We start from the raw sequence: 19110 nt of genomic DNA, 5'->3' as shown, positions 1-19110 counted from the left end.
CAGCGAACAATTATGTTCAGCCAGCCCGGTTCAACGCCCGTGATTACTCCCAACCTATCCGGTGCTATGGGTGCAAACAATTGGGGCACAAGAGACCGGAGTGCCCATTGAACAATGCCAACCAAGCTCAGTCGTGGAGAAGATCAGCCGGCGGAAATCAGCAGCCACCCCAGCCTTCCGCTCACTGTTTTGAGCAGGAGGAATTTTAGGGTATACTACACGAGGCGGACCCAGTGCAAGCAGCCCAGCAGGATAACCGACAACAGCACAGGCAGACCGTTAAACTAAATGGCAAAGTGGTCACGGGTCTGAGAGACACCGGAGCCACTATGACCCTGCTCCAAAAGAACCTTGTTTCCGAACACCAGCATACTGGAAATACTGTGGCAGTGAGGGTAGCAGGAGGCGCCGTGTTCCGTCTACCTGTTACCCGGGTTCATTTCGATTGGGGAGTGGGCTCTGGACATGTGAATGTGGGGGTTATGAAAGACTTGCCTGCTGATGTTTTGCTCGGGAATGACCTGGCCCCTTTGGTTTCTGCTTACGCTCCAATGGGACCTGCTGATGTCAACCCAGTGACTACCCGGGCTCAGACCCGTGCTGCTGGAACCAGCCCACCTGCTGCTGAGACCCAGGTAAGACCCGATTCCCCGACTGATACCCTAGGACAGACCTTTGTTAGCTGGGATTCCCCAGAGGAGTTTGGGAGGGAAACCCAGGCAGATCCGACTCTCCAGAAGTATAGAGACAGGGCAGATACTGGAGAGGAAGGAGTAGATGGGGAGCGGTATGAGTGGGTGGGGGACAGGTTATATAGGATCCCTAAACCATGCCAGTAAAGTGTTGCCCATCCGCCAAATCGACAGCTGGTGGTGCCCGTAAAATACCGGAAGGAGATTCTGCAGATAGGGCATGATGTTCCATTAGCTGGACATCTAGGGTCCCACCGCACAGCCTATAGGATCATGCAGAACTTCTTTTGGCCAAATTTTAATCAGGCTGTGCGGATATATTGTAGTACGTGTGACACTTGTCAACGGGTAGGAAAGCGGGGGGACCACCCAAGAGCTAGGCTTATGTCTATGCCTATCATTGGGGAGCCCTTTGCCCGCATAGCCGTTGACATTGTGGGTCCACTGGCCAGGGCTAGTCCATCAGGTAAGAAGTATATTCTCACCGTGGTGGACTATGCCACTCGCTATCCAGAGGCAGTAGCGCCGTCTAACATAGAGGCAGAGACAGTTGCTGATGCCCTGGTTAGGATTTTTACCAGGGTTGGGTTCCCTAAGGAGATTCTCTCTGACCAGGGAACCCAATTTACCGCTGTGCTCACCCAGCAACTGTGGAGGGTATGCGGCATTAAACCGATACTTAGCTTCCCGTACCATCCACAGACTAACGGTCTCTGCGAGTGATTTAATGGCACCCTCAAACAGATGTTGAGGACCTTTTCTGACACTTGGGAGCGATTCCTGCCTCATCTGTTGTTTTCTTACAGAGAGGTGCCCCAGAAATCTACTGGGTTCTCCCCCTTTGAGTTGCTTTATGGGAGAAGGGTCCGCGGACCCCTAGATCTCATTAGAGGCCACTGGGAGGGGGAGACAGAGCAAGAAGGGACCACCATAGTACCGTATGTCCTGGAACTCCGGGACCGCATGGAGAAACTGTCTCTGATGGTAAGAGAGAACCTCCAGGTGGCCCAGGGGAGACAGAGGAGATGGTACGATCGGGGTGCCCGGCAGCGGGTCTTCCAGGTTGGGCAGAAAGTGTTAGTACTCAAACCTGTGAAGGCAAACAAGATGCAAGCATCTTGGCAGGGCCCGTATAAGGTGTTAGCTCAGGTGTGCGATACTACCTACCTTATAGCCAGCTGTTCAGATGAAAGGATCCAGCGATCCTTTCATGTGAACATGCTAAAGGAGTATCAGGAGAGACCAGAGAATGTAGCTGCAGTGTGTGCCCCGGCTGCAGACGATACAGAGAGTTTACCCTTGCCCGATTTGTTAGAGAGGGACTCCCAGACTGACCTTACTAGCCTTGTACAGCTAGGGGACAGGTTGAGCCCCACAGAGAAGGGACAGGCAAGACAGCTTCTGTGGGAGAAGCAGGCAATGTTCTCCCAAGAGCCCGGCTACACTACCCTAGCTGTACATAAGGTAGAGACCCCTGGACAGAACCCCCTGCGACAACCCCCTTACCGTATCCCTGAAGCAGTCCGAGAAGGAATGCGGAAGGAGATACAGGAGATGACCCAGCTTGGGGTCATCGAACACTCCGATAGCCCTTGGGCTTTGCCTGTAGTCCTGGTGCCTAAGAAAGATGGGACCACCCGGTTCTGTGTGGACTACAGGCGGCTCAACGAGCGGACCACCACTGACGCCTACCCGATGCCCCGGGTAGACGAATTACTAGACCGCATTGCCAGGGGACGCTATCTGACCACCATAGACCTGTGTAAGGGCTACTGGCAGATTCCCCTGGCCGAGGATGCTATCCCCAAGTCGGCTTTCGTCACCCCATTTGGCTTGTACCAATTTATGGATGGATTCCAGGAATTTGCTTGTGCATACCTGGATGACATTGCGATCTACAGTGGGTCCTGGGAGGAACACCTGGTGCATGTAGGGGTAGTTTTGGACAAAATTCGGGCCGCTGGCCTGACATTGAAGCCAGAGAAGTGCCATCTAGGCATGGCTAAAGTGCAATACCTGGGTCACAGAGTGGGGTGTGGGAGCCAGAGACCGGAGCCAGCCAAGATAGAGGCAGTAGCCAACTGTCCCACACCTATCACTAAGACCCAGGTGTTAGCCTTCCTAGGGACAGCAGGGTATTACAGACGCTTTGTCCCAGACTACAGCACTATTGCTAAACCCCTGACTGACCTGACAAAGAAAAATCTCCCTAAGCAGGTCCTGTGGTGTCCAGCTTGTGAAGCTGCGTTTCAAGCCCTTAAACAGGCTCTTGTGAATGCCCCTGTCCTGGCTGCCCCAGTCCCTAACAAACATTTTCTCATACACACAGATGCTTCCATGTATGGACTGGGGGCTGTGCTGAGCCAGGTCAGGGAAGATAGAGGAGAGCACCCTGTCGCATATCGCAGTAGAAAACTGTTACCCCGAGAGGTGAGTTATGCGGCAGTGGAGAAGGAATGCTTGGCCCTGGTCTGGGCATTGAAAAAGTTAAGCCCTTATTTGTATGGACAGGAATTTTCCCTTGTGACGGACCACAATCCCCTTGTCTGGCTTAACCGGGTCTCAGGAGACAATGGTAGACTGCTACAGTGGAGTTTAGCCTTACAACCATATAACTTCACCATCAGCTACCGACCCGGTAAGCAGAATGGGAATGCAGATGGATTGTCTCGGCAAACCGACGTTCTTGCTACCTCCTAGTCCGGTCATCCCCAAGTTGACCCGCCAAAGGGTCAAGCCGGGTCTGCCGGAGTGTCCCACAAGGGGGGAGCCGTGTGACAGATCCACCTGTATAGACTAATATTGCTGGTTTGTCTGTTTGCCTTCATTTCGCTGGATTTCTTGTCCGTATGCCCCTGTTCGTGTGTTTCCCCAAATACCGATTGAAACTACCGAACGGACGGCCACCCAGGAGAGGAGTGTGCTGCTAGTGTGCTAGTGTGCTAACCTATTGGCCTCAATTAGAACGTTTCGGTTAACCGCAGACACCTCTCCTTTCCATTCGTACGGGTGGTCGTCGTTCGTATGCCGACCACGAGGCGGTGGCCATTTTGGGACACGAGGAGAATCAGCGGTGTTCGGTGCAAATCCTATGGAGCTAAAAACGGATACTTTATCTGCCGAACACCGCTGGAAGTCGCCGCCCGCCTTCTATTTCGTCGAGGCGTACGAACACCGGTCAGTTCGGGAGTTTCTAACATTCGTATGGACTTTACCCAGATAGCCGGTCCCATGGAGTCATTCGTATACCGAAGGACTTGTGAAAGACTTTGACTCCATGGCGATTGAACTAGGTACATCGGATCTGAGCGCTATTCGGTAGAAATATGCACTCAGATCCAGGCTATCTGGGGATACGTTACACGAACCATATGCATTCGGTATTTCTTAAGTTATGTATTTTATTGTATTTTTCCTACTGTATTTTAAAATGGCGATTGTCTATATCCTGGGAGATAATTAGGTTTCTTCCTAATTATCTCCGGGATAGAGAAGAAGGATTTATGGGTAAGATGGGAAGGGCTTATATTGAAGCCACTGCGATTGGCTACTGTCCAATATGTTTTACAGTCTTCCACAAGGTCCCCTAGGGGAGTGTCCACCTTGTGGAGACCCGCATAAATACCGGGCAGGTAGCCCCTATAAAGACATTCCTGTTTGACCTTCAAGACGGAGCTTGGTCTCGTTTGTGGAGGGATTTATTATTGGGACAGTACTTTCGTTATTTCTAGCTGTGGAAGGAGTTCGACTGAATTGCTGATCGGGAGTTGCCGCGTTCGTATGCGTTCGTATCCGTTCGGGAGTTTGACGATCGGCTGAATTAAAACTGCATTTCTGGAGAAAGGGGATTACCTACTAAATGGCGGCTTTATCTACATGGCGGTGAGTGTCGTAACAGTGGGAAAGGGCAAGAAAATGGTGGATGTTCCCAGGCACATTGTAGGGATTTGTTACACCCCCCATACTACGGGGGGGGGGGGGGGGGGGCGACCATGAGGGCTTGCTTTATACAACTAATCTGTGAGTGTAACCATGAAGTGTTGAAAGGCTATAACAGTATTATACTATGTTGTATTTTATTTATATGTTTTGGTGATACCAGCTGGATCTCTGGGAAGCGCTCATGCCATTGTACAGAACACTGGTGAGACCTCACTTGGAGTACTGTACACAGTACTGGAGACCATATCTTCAGAAGGATATTGATACCTTAGAGAGAGTTCAAAGAAGGGCTACTAAACTGGTTCATGGATTGCAGGATAAAACTTACCAGGAAAGGTTAAAGGATCTTAACATGTATAGCTTGGTGGAAAGACGAGACAGGGGGGATATGATAGAAACATTTAAATACATAAAGGGAATCAACACAGTAAAAGAGGAGACTATATTTAAAAGAAGAAAAACTACCACAACCAGAGGACATAGTCTAAAATTAGAAGGACAAAGGTTTAAAAATAATATCAGGAAGTATTACTTTACTGAGAGGGTAGTGGATGCATGGAATAGCCTTCCAGCTGAAGTGGTAGAGGTTAACACAGTAAAGGAGTTTAAGCATGCGTGGGATAGGCATAAGGCTATCCTAACTATAAGATAATGCCAGGGACTAATGAAAGTATTTAGAAAACTGGGCAGACTAGATGGGCCGAATGGTTCTTATCTGCCGTCACATTCTATGTTTCTATGTTTCTATGTTTGCATTTTATACTATCCCCGCGTCCCCCTCCTGCCGGGGACAAAAAAAAAAAGAAAAGAGTATTGAAAGAGTGGAGACCCCCTACGGGGTACTGTGCATAAAAGCTGTATACACCAATAAAGGATTGTCAGTGTTGTACCTTCAGTTACTGGGGGGGGGGGGGGCTTGTTGCAGCTGGTGGAAGATGCAGTGGGGAAAGTCCTTGTAAGGACTGGAGCTCCGAGGACTGTGCCATCCAGTGCCTGGGAGCGAGCAGAGCCCACTTGCAGCTAGGAAGCGTCTAGGAAGCGTCTCTTTGGCGGAGGTACCCAGCTGGGGTACAGGGAGCTCCGTCTCACCGCTCACCAGCACTAGCACAAGCCTACCAAGGACACTACCCCTCCTGGTTCCCCTCCACCCTACACAAATACCTTTCCATAAAAATTTACTCGCCCACTGATACCATCTCACCAATAAACTGTTACAGACTGTGGCGGAACCAGCCTCGCCACTGGGCATTGGAGAAGACTGATTGGCAGCCTCCTGCCCTGTGACTATGGCCCCTGAAATGTATTGCCCTTTAAGAAACTTATTTGGGCTTATTGGATTTTGAAACACTTTTTCTGCCCCTTTGAATACATGGGAAGGTGTGCCCCTCCCCCGTTTCCTGTATATTGTTCTCCAGCAGGGCGTTGTCCCAGGGACACTGCCAGACCAGTTGGAACTTTCTGTTTTGCCCCTTCTCTGTCTCTCATAAGCCCTTGCTATGGATTAACCCCATGGCGATTTGACTGTGTTCGTGGGATGTGTGTGCTGTTCGGATATAGGGAGCGCTCAGATCCAAGCTATCTGGGGATAGGTTGAATGTGGGGTTTCTGTTCAGTGTGATGGGAATTATGTATTTTTACTGTTGCTGTAAATGGAGATATTTTCTGTATGCTGGAGATAATTGGCTTACCACACCCAAGCCATGCTTGCTGATGATTTTGACATATGTTTGTATTTGGAGTATGCTGATTCTGAAAAAGTTTTATGTGAATGTGATCTATACTTTTAGAGTTATGAATATTGTGTAAAATTGTGTATTTTCCTGCCTGTGATAATTACGTTAGCCCATTGTGTTCAGTAATTATATCACAGGCAGAGGGGAGGATTTCTACTGTGTATGTGGGAGTGATATTTTGTTAATTAGTGTTCCCATTGGTTTGTGTCCCTTTCGTCACAGTTTACCACCAGGTCCAGGGGGTGTGCCTCTGGCCTGAAAACTTGCATAAAAGAAAGCTCTTTGGTGCTGATTAAAAACAGTTCTACTTCACCCTCAATCTGACTCCTGTCTCTTATTGGGGGAATCTGCTACAAGGGATTGCTATGCTTGCCATATTCCCTTGCTAAATCACTGCTAAGATCTTGTAAGAGCTTGTTCCTGCCTCGCTCTCTGGAGGAGTCTACGGTGGTTATGGTGTCTGCTGGAGTGCTTGGAGCCCTCAGGAAGCGCTAGGAGCATCCTTCAACGGAGGTACCCAGTCGGCGTGCCAGGCGATTCGTTACACAGACCATGTCCTTGGCTTCTGTTTATGTCTACAATCTTGATATGAATAAACCTGTTGATCTTTTTATGCTACATGAGAATGTGCAATAAACCAGGGTGATTCTGAAGCATACAGGTGTGTGTTGTGACTCTCTGAGCTTGTATCAATGATCCAATATCCTCAAGTCCAAATGGAAATTCCTCACAACAGGTCATTACCCACCCATCTTTACCTGCTCACCGAAAACCTACCAGGAACACTTACCCTCCCAAGGACACACCAACAGCCAGGAGTGGAGCGGCAGGATATAGACTGCGCACATGACCCACCACCAAGCTGAGATCCTCGGTGTTAGCAGCACAGAATGTTCGAGGGGTCTGAAGGGGGAGAGACAGGGGTGACAGCGTTATTTAGCCTGGTGTACCGCTTAATAACATTTTACTTCGGAAGTGTAAGCAAAACAGAAATACATAAATATTGCAAATAAATACATTGAGGGCGAACAAGCAATGCCAAACTTCCACATTAGAAGGGATGCCAAAAATCGCAGAGGCTTCCCTTGCGGTTTGTAGTTTTGACACCTCATTACGGGGTGCGAACGTTATAAAACCATATTCTAAATGAGATTTTGTGGTGCTCCCCATTGGGGAGGTGAATGGAGTCCCGTTCGTGGCGGTACTCCCGAACGGGGAGCAGGCAGTTCTACAAAACACAAGGAACAAACACAGGGTCAAGCTAGGGGGAAAACACACGAAAGGGATGAACGTACAGTAACACACATTGCACGGTACCCTGGACAATTCACAGTGTAGCGGGGGTTCCGCTACACCCTCTTAAGAGAGCACCCCCTGGTGGTTGATGTTAGATAATACATACAGACAGAACACATAAAGAGAGAGCATCCCTCGTGGTTAATGTTAAATTAGACATACAGACAATAAACACAGTAAGAGAGCATCCCCTGGTGGCTGTTACTATATTAGACATACAGCCAGTAAATACAGTTAATGAGCACCCCTGGTAGCTTAGGTTAGATAACACATTATACAGATAGTAAAGCTCACCACCCTGACACACAGTCTGTACGTACATTCTGACAATAACCTTCCATTGCTGTAAACGTTTATCTCCTAATCTAGACTCTCAACTCACCAGTAGTTTTTCACAGCCAAAGCCACGGTTATTAAACACAACACTCCTGCAAAGAGAGAGAGAGAGAGAAAGATTTGATGACACAGGAGAGGAGAACAAATTCTGCTTGCAGCAGATAAACCGACTTTATCAATACCTTGCAGCAGATAATAAACAGATTTTATCGATCCCTAGCAGCTATCAGGAACACAGTTTAGTGTACAGAGCCCAAGATGCTGAAGGCAATTAACCAAGTTCACAATACCAAAGGATCAGACAAAGAGAATAGCCGGGGAAGCCAAAGGTCAGGGCAGGTGGCACAGGTTCAGAAGTGATGATACACACAAGGGTCACTATCAAGAACAGGATACGGATACAACTGGAGAGTCTCTGAAGGTCTTTACATAATCAGAAGCACAGTACAACTGAGTGAAGAGTGAAGGGTGTGTGCGACTTAAATAGGGGAAAAGGGTGGTCTTGTTAATTGAGGTTCCACTGTGGTCTCCACCTCCTGTACCTTTAAAAGACTCTGTGTCGGCTTGCGTATCCTTTGATTCTCCTGAAGTTCTACTTTCTGTGTGGTCGCACATGGAAGCAGCAGTGTTCTCACGAACAGACTTCTGTTCTTGCTGTGTTCAGGAGCCGGCGTCCGTACAGGGCCGGTGCTAGGATTTTTAGTTACACAGGCGAAGATGCATTTTGGCGCCCCCAACCCTCATTAAAAAAAAAAATGCATCTTCATCTGTGTGTCTTTCCTCCCAAGCCACAGGCACACAGGCATCATTTTTCAGTCACACAGTCAAAGTCATACAGGTACACTGTCATACAAAGACAGAAATAATCATACAGAGACATACAGACACATACAGTCAGAGACATACAAGCAGAGACATACATGCAACATGCATACAGAGACATGCAGGCATATAAAGACATACATGCATACAGAGGCATACCGTCATACAGACACATACATACAGAAACATACATACAAATACATTCAGGCACATACATACAGACATACAGGCATAAAGAAACATACATACAGAGACATACAGGCATGCAGACACATACATACATACATACATACAGGCATACAAAGACATACACACATACAGATACATGCATGCATACAGAGACATAACGTCATACAGACACATACATATATACAGGCATACAGACACATACATACATACAGAGGCATACCGTCATACAGACACATACATACATATAGAGGCATACGTCATACAGACACATACATACATACAGAAACAGGCATACAGAGACACACAGACACACACATACGTACATACAGAGACATAAAGGCATACAGTTACATACATGCATACAGAGACATATATACAGACATTCAGAGACAAACATACATCCAGTTACATACATGCATACAGAGACATACAGAAACATACGTACAAGACATACAGGCATACAGACACATACATACATACATACAGAGGCATACCGTCATACAGATACATACATACAGACAGGTATACAGAAACATACATGCAAAGACATTCAGGCACATACATACAGACACATACATACATACATACATACAGAAACATGCATACAAAGACATACAGACACATACATACAAACATACAGAAACATAAAGGCATACAGTTACATACATGAATACAGAGACATATATACAGACATTCAGAGACAAACATACATCCAGTTACATACAAACATACATACAAAATTACATACTTACATCTGTTAAAGCGTGTCCCTGGGGTGCGTGCTGTCCGTGTCCCTGGGGTGCGTGCTGTCCGGCTCCTTGGAGTCCTGTCCTGCAGCGCAGCCTCATCACTGTGCGCCAGCCGCGCTGTGTGATCCACAGGGAGCAGGGATATGATGTCATATCCCCGCTCCCTCCACACAGCCTGCGGCAGACAGCAGGGTAGGAGGTGGGCGGGCGGAGGCTGGGATCCGCGGGCGGAACAATAAGGGCTGCGCTCGGCCACGCTACAAGTATTAACCGGCTGGAGGGGAGTGCAGTGCGCTTCCCTCCTTCCGGTCAGCCTGATTTTGCGCCCCCAGGGCCGGTGCGCCCTAAGGCGGCCGCCTGGGCCGCCTTATGCTAGCGCCGGCCCTGCGTCCGTACGAACTGAGTTCTGTCTGCAGTATAGGCGAGTAGTGTTCGCATGAACAGAGGTGTGTTCTTGTGGAGTTCACAAAGTAAGTGAGTGTGGGAGCGAGGTCCTGATAGCAGCAGTTAAACAGATTTTACCAATCCCTCACAGCAGATAAACAGATTTTACCAATCCCTCACAGCAGATAAACAGATTTTACCAATCCCTCACAGCAGATAAACAGATTTTACCAATCCCTCATAGCAGATAAACAGATTTTACCAATCCCTTACAGCAGATAAACAGATTTTACCAATCCCTCACAGCAGATAAACAGATTTTACCAATCCCTCACAGCAGATAAACAGATTTTTACCAATCTCTCACAGCAGATAAACAGATTTTACCAATCCCTCACAGCAGATAGTAAACAGATTTTACCAATCCCTCGCAGCAGATAGTAAACAGATTTTACCAATCCCTCACAGCAGATAGTAAACAGATTTTACCAATCCCTCGCAGCAGATAGTAAACAGATTTTACCAATCCCTTGCAGCAGATAGTAAACAGATTTTACCAATCCCTCACAGCAGATAAACAGATTTTACCAATCCCTCGCAGCAGATAGTAAACAGATTTTACCAATCCCTCACAGCAGATAAACAGATTTTACCAATCCCTCACAGCAGATAAACAGATTTTATCAATGCCTCGCAGCAGACCGGCACTATATACACTCACCGATAGCCATCCCCACTGGCTTGTCTCACTAAGTGCAATATGTAGGTTTGACGGCTGTTCCCTGTGAGCCCTGGTAAAAAGATGATTGTTGGCCTCTTGGAGCCATCAGGGAAGCAAGAGGAGTCTCCACTATCTGTCCAGTCCAGTGATATCTGACCCCCATCAGTCGTTGGGATAATTTCACTATAAAAACAAATTGGAAATGCTGTATCATACGCAAATGTTGTGCATCACACACTGTATCATACACTATATCACACACACTGTATCACACACACACGCTGAATTATACACGCACTATATCACACACACTGTATCACACACACTGTATCACACACACTGTATCACACACACTGTATTACACACACTGTATTATACACTCACTGTATCACACACACTGAATTATACACACACTGTATCATAAACTATATCACACACACTGTATCAAACACACAAACAAAATTATACACACACTGTATCATAAACTATATCACACACACTGTATCACACACACACGCTGAATTATACACGTGATATAGATTAATTTAAGCAAACAAATGTGTTTGAATGACTATCTGTTCCTGTCCAAATCTGAGATGATTAAATTGCGTATATGCAGAAGTAAGTTCACACTGACACACGGAGTTCAGGTTAAAAGCACTTCGAGGAAATTTAATGGCATCTGGTAAAAAACAGGCTTGCAAGCCCTTATAAGAGCAAAATTACATCATCATTGAATATCAAGATAACAGTAAATAAACATCATTAATACAGACATTCTATTGCTCCGTACATATATTGCTCCGTTTGCAATATAACTAAATCCACTGCTGTCCATGACTTCTTCATCTCTCGTTCAATAGATTTACTAGCCTTAACCGAAACCTGGCTCTCCCCCTCTGACACTGCCACCCCTGCATCTTTGTCCTTCGGTGGTCTCCAACTTACCCACAACCCAAGAAACTCTGAATGTAAAGGTAGTGGTGTTGGGTTTCTCCTCTCCCCTCACTGCTCCTTTAAATCTCTACCTACCCCCCCTTCCCTCTCTTTCCTGTCATTTGAAATACATTCAATTCGCCTTTTCAAACCCTTCTCTGCTAACATTACTGTTATTTACTGGTTCCCCTCTTCTCTTCCTTGACCACTTTGCTGCCTGGCTACCCTATTTCCTCTCTTCTAACATTCCATCCCTAATTCTCGGGGACTTCAATATTCCTATAAACCCACCTTTGACCTCTGCAGCCACTAAACTACTTTCAATTACTTCCTCCCTCGGGCTATCGCAGTGGGCAAATTCTCCCACCCATGTAGCTGGCAATACCCATGACCTAATCTTCACTTATGCATGTACAGTATCTAATATCTGCAACACTCCATATCCACTCTCTGATCACCACCTCTTATCATTTGCTCTCACGTACCCCCTCACCCAACAACCTCAGCCTAACCCCCCTCAACTCAGGAGGGACCTTAATTCTCTTGATCTCCAGCAGTTGTCAGCTGACATTGATTCACAACTGCTGTCCATCCCTTCCCTCTCCTGTCCTTCACTGGCCATCTCCACATATAACTCTACTCTTACATCTGCCTTGAACGCTGCAGCGCCACTCCAAACAAGCACCTCGAGGAGGACCCACCCCCAACTATGGCATACTAAATCAACGTGCTACCTGCAAAGATGCAAATTCACATTGTGTTCATACAGTGCAGCCCTTGCCCTTGCCAAACAGTCCTACTTTTCCTCTCTCATTAGTTCATGTTCCCGCAACCCCAGGCGTCTCTTTGACACCTTTAATTCTCTTATTCGCCCTGCTGTGGCCACCCCCCAAACTAACCTTACTGCTGATAACTTTGCATGTTACTTCACTGACAAGATTGAACAACTAAGGAAAGAATTCTCCCCTCCTTGCCTTTCTGTTTCTCAACCACACATAGATCATGCCTTTCCTACCCTTCAGACATTCTCCCCAGCTACTGACCAAGAGGTGGCTGCTCTTCTTTGCTCCTCCCGCCCCACCACTTGCCCGCTCGATCCTGTCCCATCTCACCTTATCAGATATCTCTCCACTTGTCTTGTGCCTTCTTTAACACACATCTTCAACTGCTCTCTCTCTTCTGGCATCGTCCCTGCTGACCTTAAACATGCCACTGTAGTACCTATACTAAAAAATCCAAAGGCCACTACTCCATACTAATTCATCTTGACCTCTCAGCGGCCTTTGACACCGTTCATCATGCTCTCCTTCTTCAAACTCTTCAATCGCTTGGTCTCTGTGACTCTGTCCTCTCGTGGTTTTCCTCTTATCTCTCCCAACGCTCATTCAGTGTCTCTTTTTCTAATGATACCTCCTTCCCTCGTCCTGTCTTGGTTGAAGTCCCCCAAGGCTCTGTCCTTGGTCCCCTTCTATTTTCTCTTATACTGCCTCTCTTGGCAAACTTATTACCTCTTTTGGATTCCGCTACCACCTGTACGCTGATGACACCCAGCTATATCTCTCCTCCCCGGACCTCTCCCCTGCCGTCCTGCAACGTGTCACTGCTTGCTTGCCTTTCTTCCATCTCTGACTGGATGTCCTCCCGCTTTCTGAAACTCAATCTCTCAAAAACTGAACTCCTTGTCTTTCCTCCTCCTAATACTGATCCTCCTCTTTCGCTCTCCCTTCAAGTTTGTGGTACCAACATCAGTCCATCCTTGCAAGCGCGCTGTCTTGGCATCATACTTGACTCTGGTCTCACCTTTGAGCCTCACATCCAGCATGTTGCCAAATCCTGTAGATTCCATCTTAAAAACATAGCCCGCATCCGCCCCTTTCTTGCACCAGATACTACCAAGGAGCTTGTCCATGCTCTAGTAATTTCCTGCATGGATTATTGTAACCCTCTCCTGGTCTTCCCAAAAGCCGTACTGCACCCCTACAGTCCGTAATGAACGCTGCTGCTAGACTGATTTTCCTCTCTAGTCGTTTCTCTCACCCCTCACCCCTCTGCCAGTCTTTACATTGGCTTCCTGTATGCTATAGGAGTCAATTCAAGGTACTAACTCACACCTATAAAGCACTGAACAACTCTAGCCCCTCTTATATCTCCTCACAGATCCATAGGTATGTCCCTTCTCGGTCTCTCCGCTCTGCCCGTGACCACCTCCTGTCCATTGTCCACACCCGTACGGCCAACTCGCGCTTGCAGGACTTCTCACGGGTGGCTCCCTTCCTATGGAATAGCCTGCCTACCGCCATCAGACTCTCCCCTAGTCTTGCATCTTTTAAGAAGTGCCTTAAAACCCATCTCTTTAGGAAAGCTTATGGCCTCCAAGACTAACCCCGACCTCACATACCTGTCTCTTGCCCTCTCCTAAAGGGCAGCCCACCGCATTTGATTGCAAATTCCTGTCCTAATGTGTTTTACACCCCAGCTCCTATAGAATGTAAGCTCGATTGAGCAGGGTCCTCTTCAACCTATTGTTCCCGTAAGTTTATTTAATTGTAATTGTCCTATTTATAGTTAAATCCCCTCTCATAATATTGTAAAGCGCTACGGAATCTGTTGGCGCTATATAAATGGCAATAATAATAATAATAATAATGCTCCCCTGCTCCTCCTCTGCCCAGGCTCCCCTACTTCTCCAGGTTCTCCATACTCCTCCCAGTGCAGATAGACACATTGACAGACATGCAGGTACACAGACACACCCACTGATACACATGCAGATACACAAACACACAGATTCACACTGACACACATGCAGTTACACGGATACAAACACTGATATGCAGATTCACACACTGACAAACATTCAGATACATAAACACACAGATACACATACTGAAACACATGCAGATACACAGACACACTGAAACACATGCAGATACAGACACTGACACACATACAGTTGCACAGACACCCTGATACACATACGGTCACACATGCAGAAACACATATACACACACTGACACACATACAGATGCACAGACACACACACAAACACATGCAGATACACAGATGCAAACAGTGCCACATAGACATGTGCAATTCGTTTTGTTCCGAATGTCAATTTGGCCGAATTTTGGGCAATTCGGACATTCAGATACTTCCAAATGTCCGAATAGCTGAATCGCCGAAGTTCTGAAGCACAGTATTGCCGAAGTACTAATATACCCAGTGGAAGAATGAAGAATGTTACACTGTATGCAAGTTTAAATAAAAAGTATACTGTGACAGATCCCTCTGTCTTGGAACTATGCCTATACCCCTTTGGTTTCGTCTGTTTTTCGGTTAATTGCCTGTCCATACCCACCGTTCGTTTATTTACCAAACTCCCGAACAAACTGCCGAACGGCCAGCCACCCAGCATCAAAGTGTGCTGCTGGTTAACCTCTTGGTCTCATTCGAACGCAGACACCTCCTAATTGTCGACGGTATGCTGGGTGGTTGACGTTCGTATGCCGACCACAAGGCGGCGGCCATCTTGGACGCACGAATGATCAGCGGTGTTTGTCGATGATTTAATGGAACTGAAAACGGACACTATTTCTCCCGAACACCGCTGAAGTCACTGACCTCCCTTCTCTGCCATCCAGCATATGAACGCCGGTCCATTCGGTACTTTCAGGCATGAATAGACTTACCCCAGATAGCTATCCCATGGTGGAGCCCATTCGTATACCGAAAGACAATGTGAAAGACTTTGGCTTCATGGCGATTGGACTGTGTGTATAGGATCTGAGCGCCATTCGGTAATAATGTGTGCTCAGATCCAGGCTATCTGGGGATACATTAAATGTGGTCATTCTATTTGTGTAATTTGAAGTTATTGATTTTTATGTATTTTTATTACTATGTCTAAAATGGAGTTTAGCTTCTATCCGTGGAGATAATTGGATTACTTCCCAATTATCTCCAGGATAGAGAGGAGGGTCTTTCTCAGCTAAAGGGGAGTGTTTATGCTTGTGCCACTGTGATTGGCCACTGTATTCATATTGTCCCAGTCTTCCATCTGGTCCCCTAGGGGAGTGTCCACCAGGTGGAAGACCTGCATAAATACCGGGCAGGTAGCCCTCAATAAACCAGATCTCTGCTTAACCCTCAATACGGAGCTTGGTCTCGTACTTGGGGGTATTGGATTTGTATGGTTTGCTTGTTCGGCTGTTTAGTTTGTGAAGGATTTCGTATGGTTCCTGTTCGGCTAATTTGAGCTTTCGTTAACTGCTTCTCCATTCAGAAAGGGAACATCCTCAGCGGCCAACTGGTCAGTAACTGCAAAAAGAGGGACATCATCGCAGAGCTAGTTGAGATGGATGGAGCTGAAAGAGCCAACGTAACTGAGAGGCCCAACATAACTGACCGAAACCCCGAAGAGGCAAGTTTTGATCGGGCGGTTAAGTTAAGGCTGGCGTATTATGGTCCTAACCCGACCGTGGACATTACTACCCGGGTCATAGCCACGGTAGAGGCAAGTTTACTGCAACAAAGAGGTGCTGCAGCAGCCCAAACCATCATAATCCCGGCAGAGAAAAAGAAAGTCCAATTTGCTGCATTTAAAAATGTAATTGAAGCAGAAGGGGAAATTGACGGATACCTTGCAGATTTTGAGCACAGGGTACCCCCAGAGGACTCGTTTACTATTTTGTCCGGGAAGCTATCCGGCCGGGCCAGTGAGGCTTTCCGGGCCATCCCAGACGAGGATATTGCTGATTACAGTGTGGTGAAAGAAGCTCTGTTAACCAGGTATGCCATCACACCGGAGGCATACCGGAGGCGATTCAGAGACACCAACAAGCTGCCAGGAGATTCTTATACCGAATGGGCATGCCGGGTACACTGCACGGCATCCCACTGGGTCGCTGGATGCCAAGCCGTATCTGGGGAAGAAGTGCTCCAGCTATTTCTTTTAGAACATTTCTTTGACAAGCTGTCCCCAGGAGTCAGGGAGTGTATCCGGGACCGCAAACCCTCCACTATGCCTGAAGTTGCCCGCCTGGCAGACTAATATACCAATGCTCGCAAAGTGCTCTGGGGCCATAGATACCGCTCAAGTGGAAATTTCGACCAGCGGCACCCCCCTACAGTGGCCGCCTACCAAACCCCGGCACACCGCGCTCCAGCACCACCTCCAGCAACCCATTATGCCCAGCAGTCCCGAGTCAATTCCCAGGACTATTCTCAACCCATCCGGTGCTATGGGTGTAAGCAACTGGGGCATAAGAAGCCAGAGTGCCCATTGAACCCAGCCCGGCAGTCGCAATCCTGGAGAAGGCCAGCTGGAGGGAATCAACGCAACCCCCTGCCTGCTGCACACTGCATTGAAGAGGAAGAATGTTGGGGCATCTTACATAAAGCAGATCCTGTCCAAGCAGCTCACCGAGACAACTGACAGCAGCACCGACAAACAGTCAAGGTCAATGGGATGGTAGCCACTGGCTTGCGTGATATACTACCATGACCTTGCTGCAAAAGAACCTTGTGTCCGAGAGCCAGCATACTGGGGACACTGTAGCCGTGAGGGTAGCAGGGGGCACTGTCTTCTGCCTGCCTGTTGCCCATGTGCAGTGGGCTCCGGACATGTGAACATAGAGCCATTCGTATACCGAAAGAACAGTGTGAAAGACTTTGGATCCATGGCGATTGAACTGTGTGTATTGGATCTGAGCACCATTCAGTAATAATGTGCACTCAGATCTAGGCCTCTTGCCTCAGGATTATGGGCCCTGCAATATACCTTGCCCAATGCACTTTAAAAGGCTCTGTTCATGTGAAGTATGTACTTTTGTACGCCAGACAGAGAGACCGACCGCTGGCCCTAATTCTCTGGAACTGTTTTGGGCATGGGACCATGTGCACGGTGGGTCAAAACTATGACTTCCAGGAAATTCCTGAACCCCTGATCTGATCTGGGTGATTTTTGGATATGTTGTTCACTCAGATCAGGACTATCAGGGGATGTGACTTATGGGGATATGTTGTATTTTGGGGTATTTATTGGACTTTGTAAAAATTTGTGTTTTTTCTGCCTGGGGATAATTAAGTTAATGTATTATCTGCCTTAATTATATCACAGGCAGAGGGGAGGGATCGTGTACTGTATGTGGGAGTGCCATTCACTGTCACATTGTTTTCATTGGTTTGTACACTTTGTGTCCCTGTTCCCAACAAGGTCCACCTGGACGTCATCCTTGTTGGGAAACCTGCAAAAAAGGTCAGCTGTGGCTTCCATTAAGCAGACTTACTTAACCCTCAATCTAGAGTCTTGTCTCTTATTGAGGGTTAAACTGCTATATCACTACAAGGGATTGCTATAATCACTATACACCCTTGAAATCTCTGAGCTCTTGTAATAGCTATTCTTGCTGGACTCTCTGGAGGAAGAGAGGTTCACCCACTGGAACCTGGAGCCTTGTCGTAGGTCCAGGGTGGGTAGGAGATGGCGAGACCCCAACCAAGCTGTGGCGGTTGTGGAGTCTGCAGTGCTTATGGTGTCTGGTGGAGTGCTTGGAGCCCTCAATGAGCACTAGGAGTATCTGTCTTCGGAGGTACCCAAACGGAGTACAGGAAGCTCCCTTACAGGGAGGATAGGTAGGTTGGAGCAGCATTATGTAGCAAGCACCAGTATCTTAAATTGAGCCCTATATCTAACTGGAAGTCAATGTAGGGACGGACAAAAGGGGGAGGTGTGGGCAGACAGGAAAAAAATGCCACCGCATTCATTATAGATTGCAGCAGTGCAATCTGGGAACACGTAAGACCACTGAGAAGGGGATTGCAGTAGTCAAGCGAGAACAACAACATGGACCAGCACCTTAGCTGCGTCTGTTACATAGTTACATAGCTGAAAAGAGACTTGCGTCCATCAAGTTCAGCCTTCCTCACATATGCTTTTGCTGTTGATCAAAGAAGGCAAAAAACCCAGTCTGAAGCGCTTCCAATTTTGCAACAAACTAGGAAAAAATTCCTTCTTGACCCCAAAATAGCAGTCAGATGTCTCCTTGGATCAAGCAGCTATTACCCCACTAATTAGAAATTATATCCCTGTATGTTATGTTTTTGCAAGTATTTATCCAATTGCAGTTTAAACATCTGTATAGACTCTGACAAAACCACCTCTTCAGGCAAAGAATTCCATATCCTGATTGCTCTTACTGTAAAAAAACTTTTTCTTTGCCTTAGATGAAATCTCCTTTCTTCAAGCCTAAATGTGTGACCTCGTGTCCTATGTATAGCCCTGTTTATGAATAGATTTCCAGATAATGGTT

The 19110-nt window shown here is 47.2% G+C and overlaps 1 protein-coding gene across 2 annotated transcripts in view; it reads right to left on the bottom strand.

Moving 5' to 3' along the window:
- The window catches only part of ABHD1 (abhydrolase domain containing 1), a 161825-nt gene that overhangs the window by 123119 nt on the left and 19596 nt on the right, over positions 1–19110 (bottom strand). For both annotated transcript variants that reach the window (XM_063441839.1, XM_063441840.1), the window contains 3 exons: positions 10865–11047; positions 8046–8091; positions 7158–7270 (listed from right to left, as the gene is read on the bottom strand). In XM_063441839.1, the coding sequence (XP_063297909.1) occupies positions 7158–7270; positions 8046–8091; positions 10865–11047 (342 nt within the window). The remainder of the gene's footprint in view (positions 1–7157; positions 7271–8045; positions 8092–10864; positions 11048–19110) is intronic.

This window comes from Pelobates fuscus, chromosome 2 (assembly GCF_036172605.1).
Source record: "Pelobates fuscus isolate aPelFus1 chromosome 2, aPelFus1.pri, whole genome shotgun sequence".
NCBI lineage: Eukaryota > Metazoa > Chordata > Amphibia > Anura > Pelobatidae > Pelobates > Pelobates fuscus.
The sequence above is the reverse complement of the archived record's forward strand: the minus strand, read 5'-3'. Positions and strand labels throughout refer to the sequence as shown.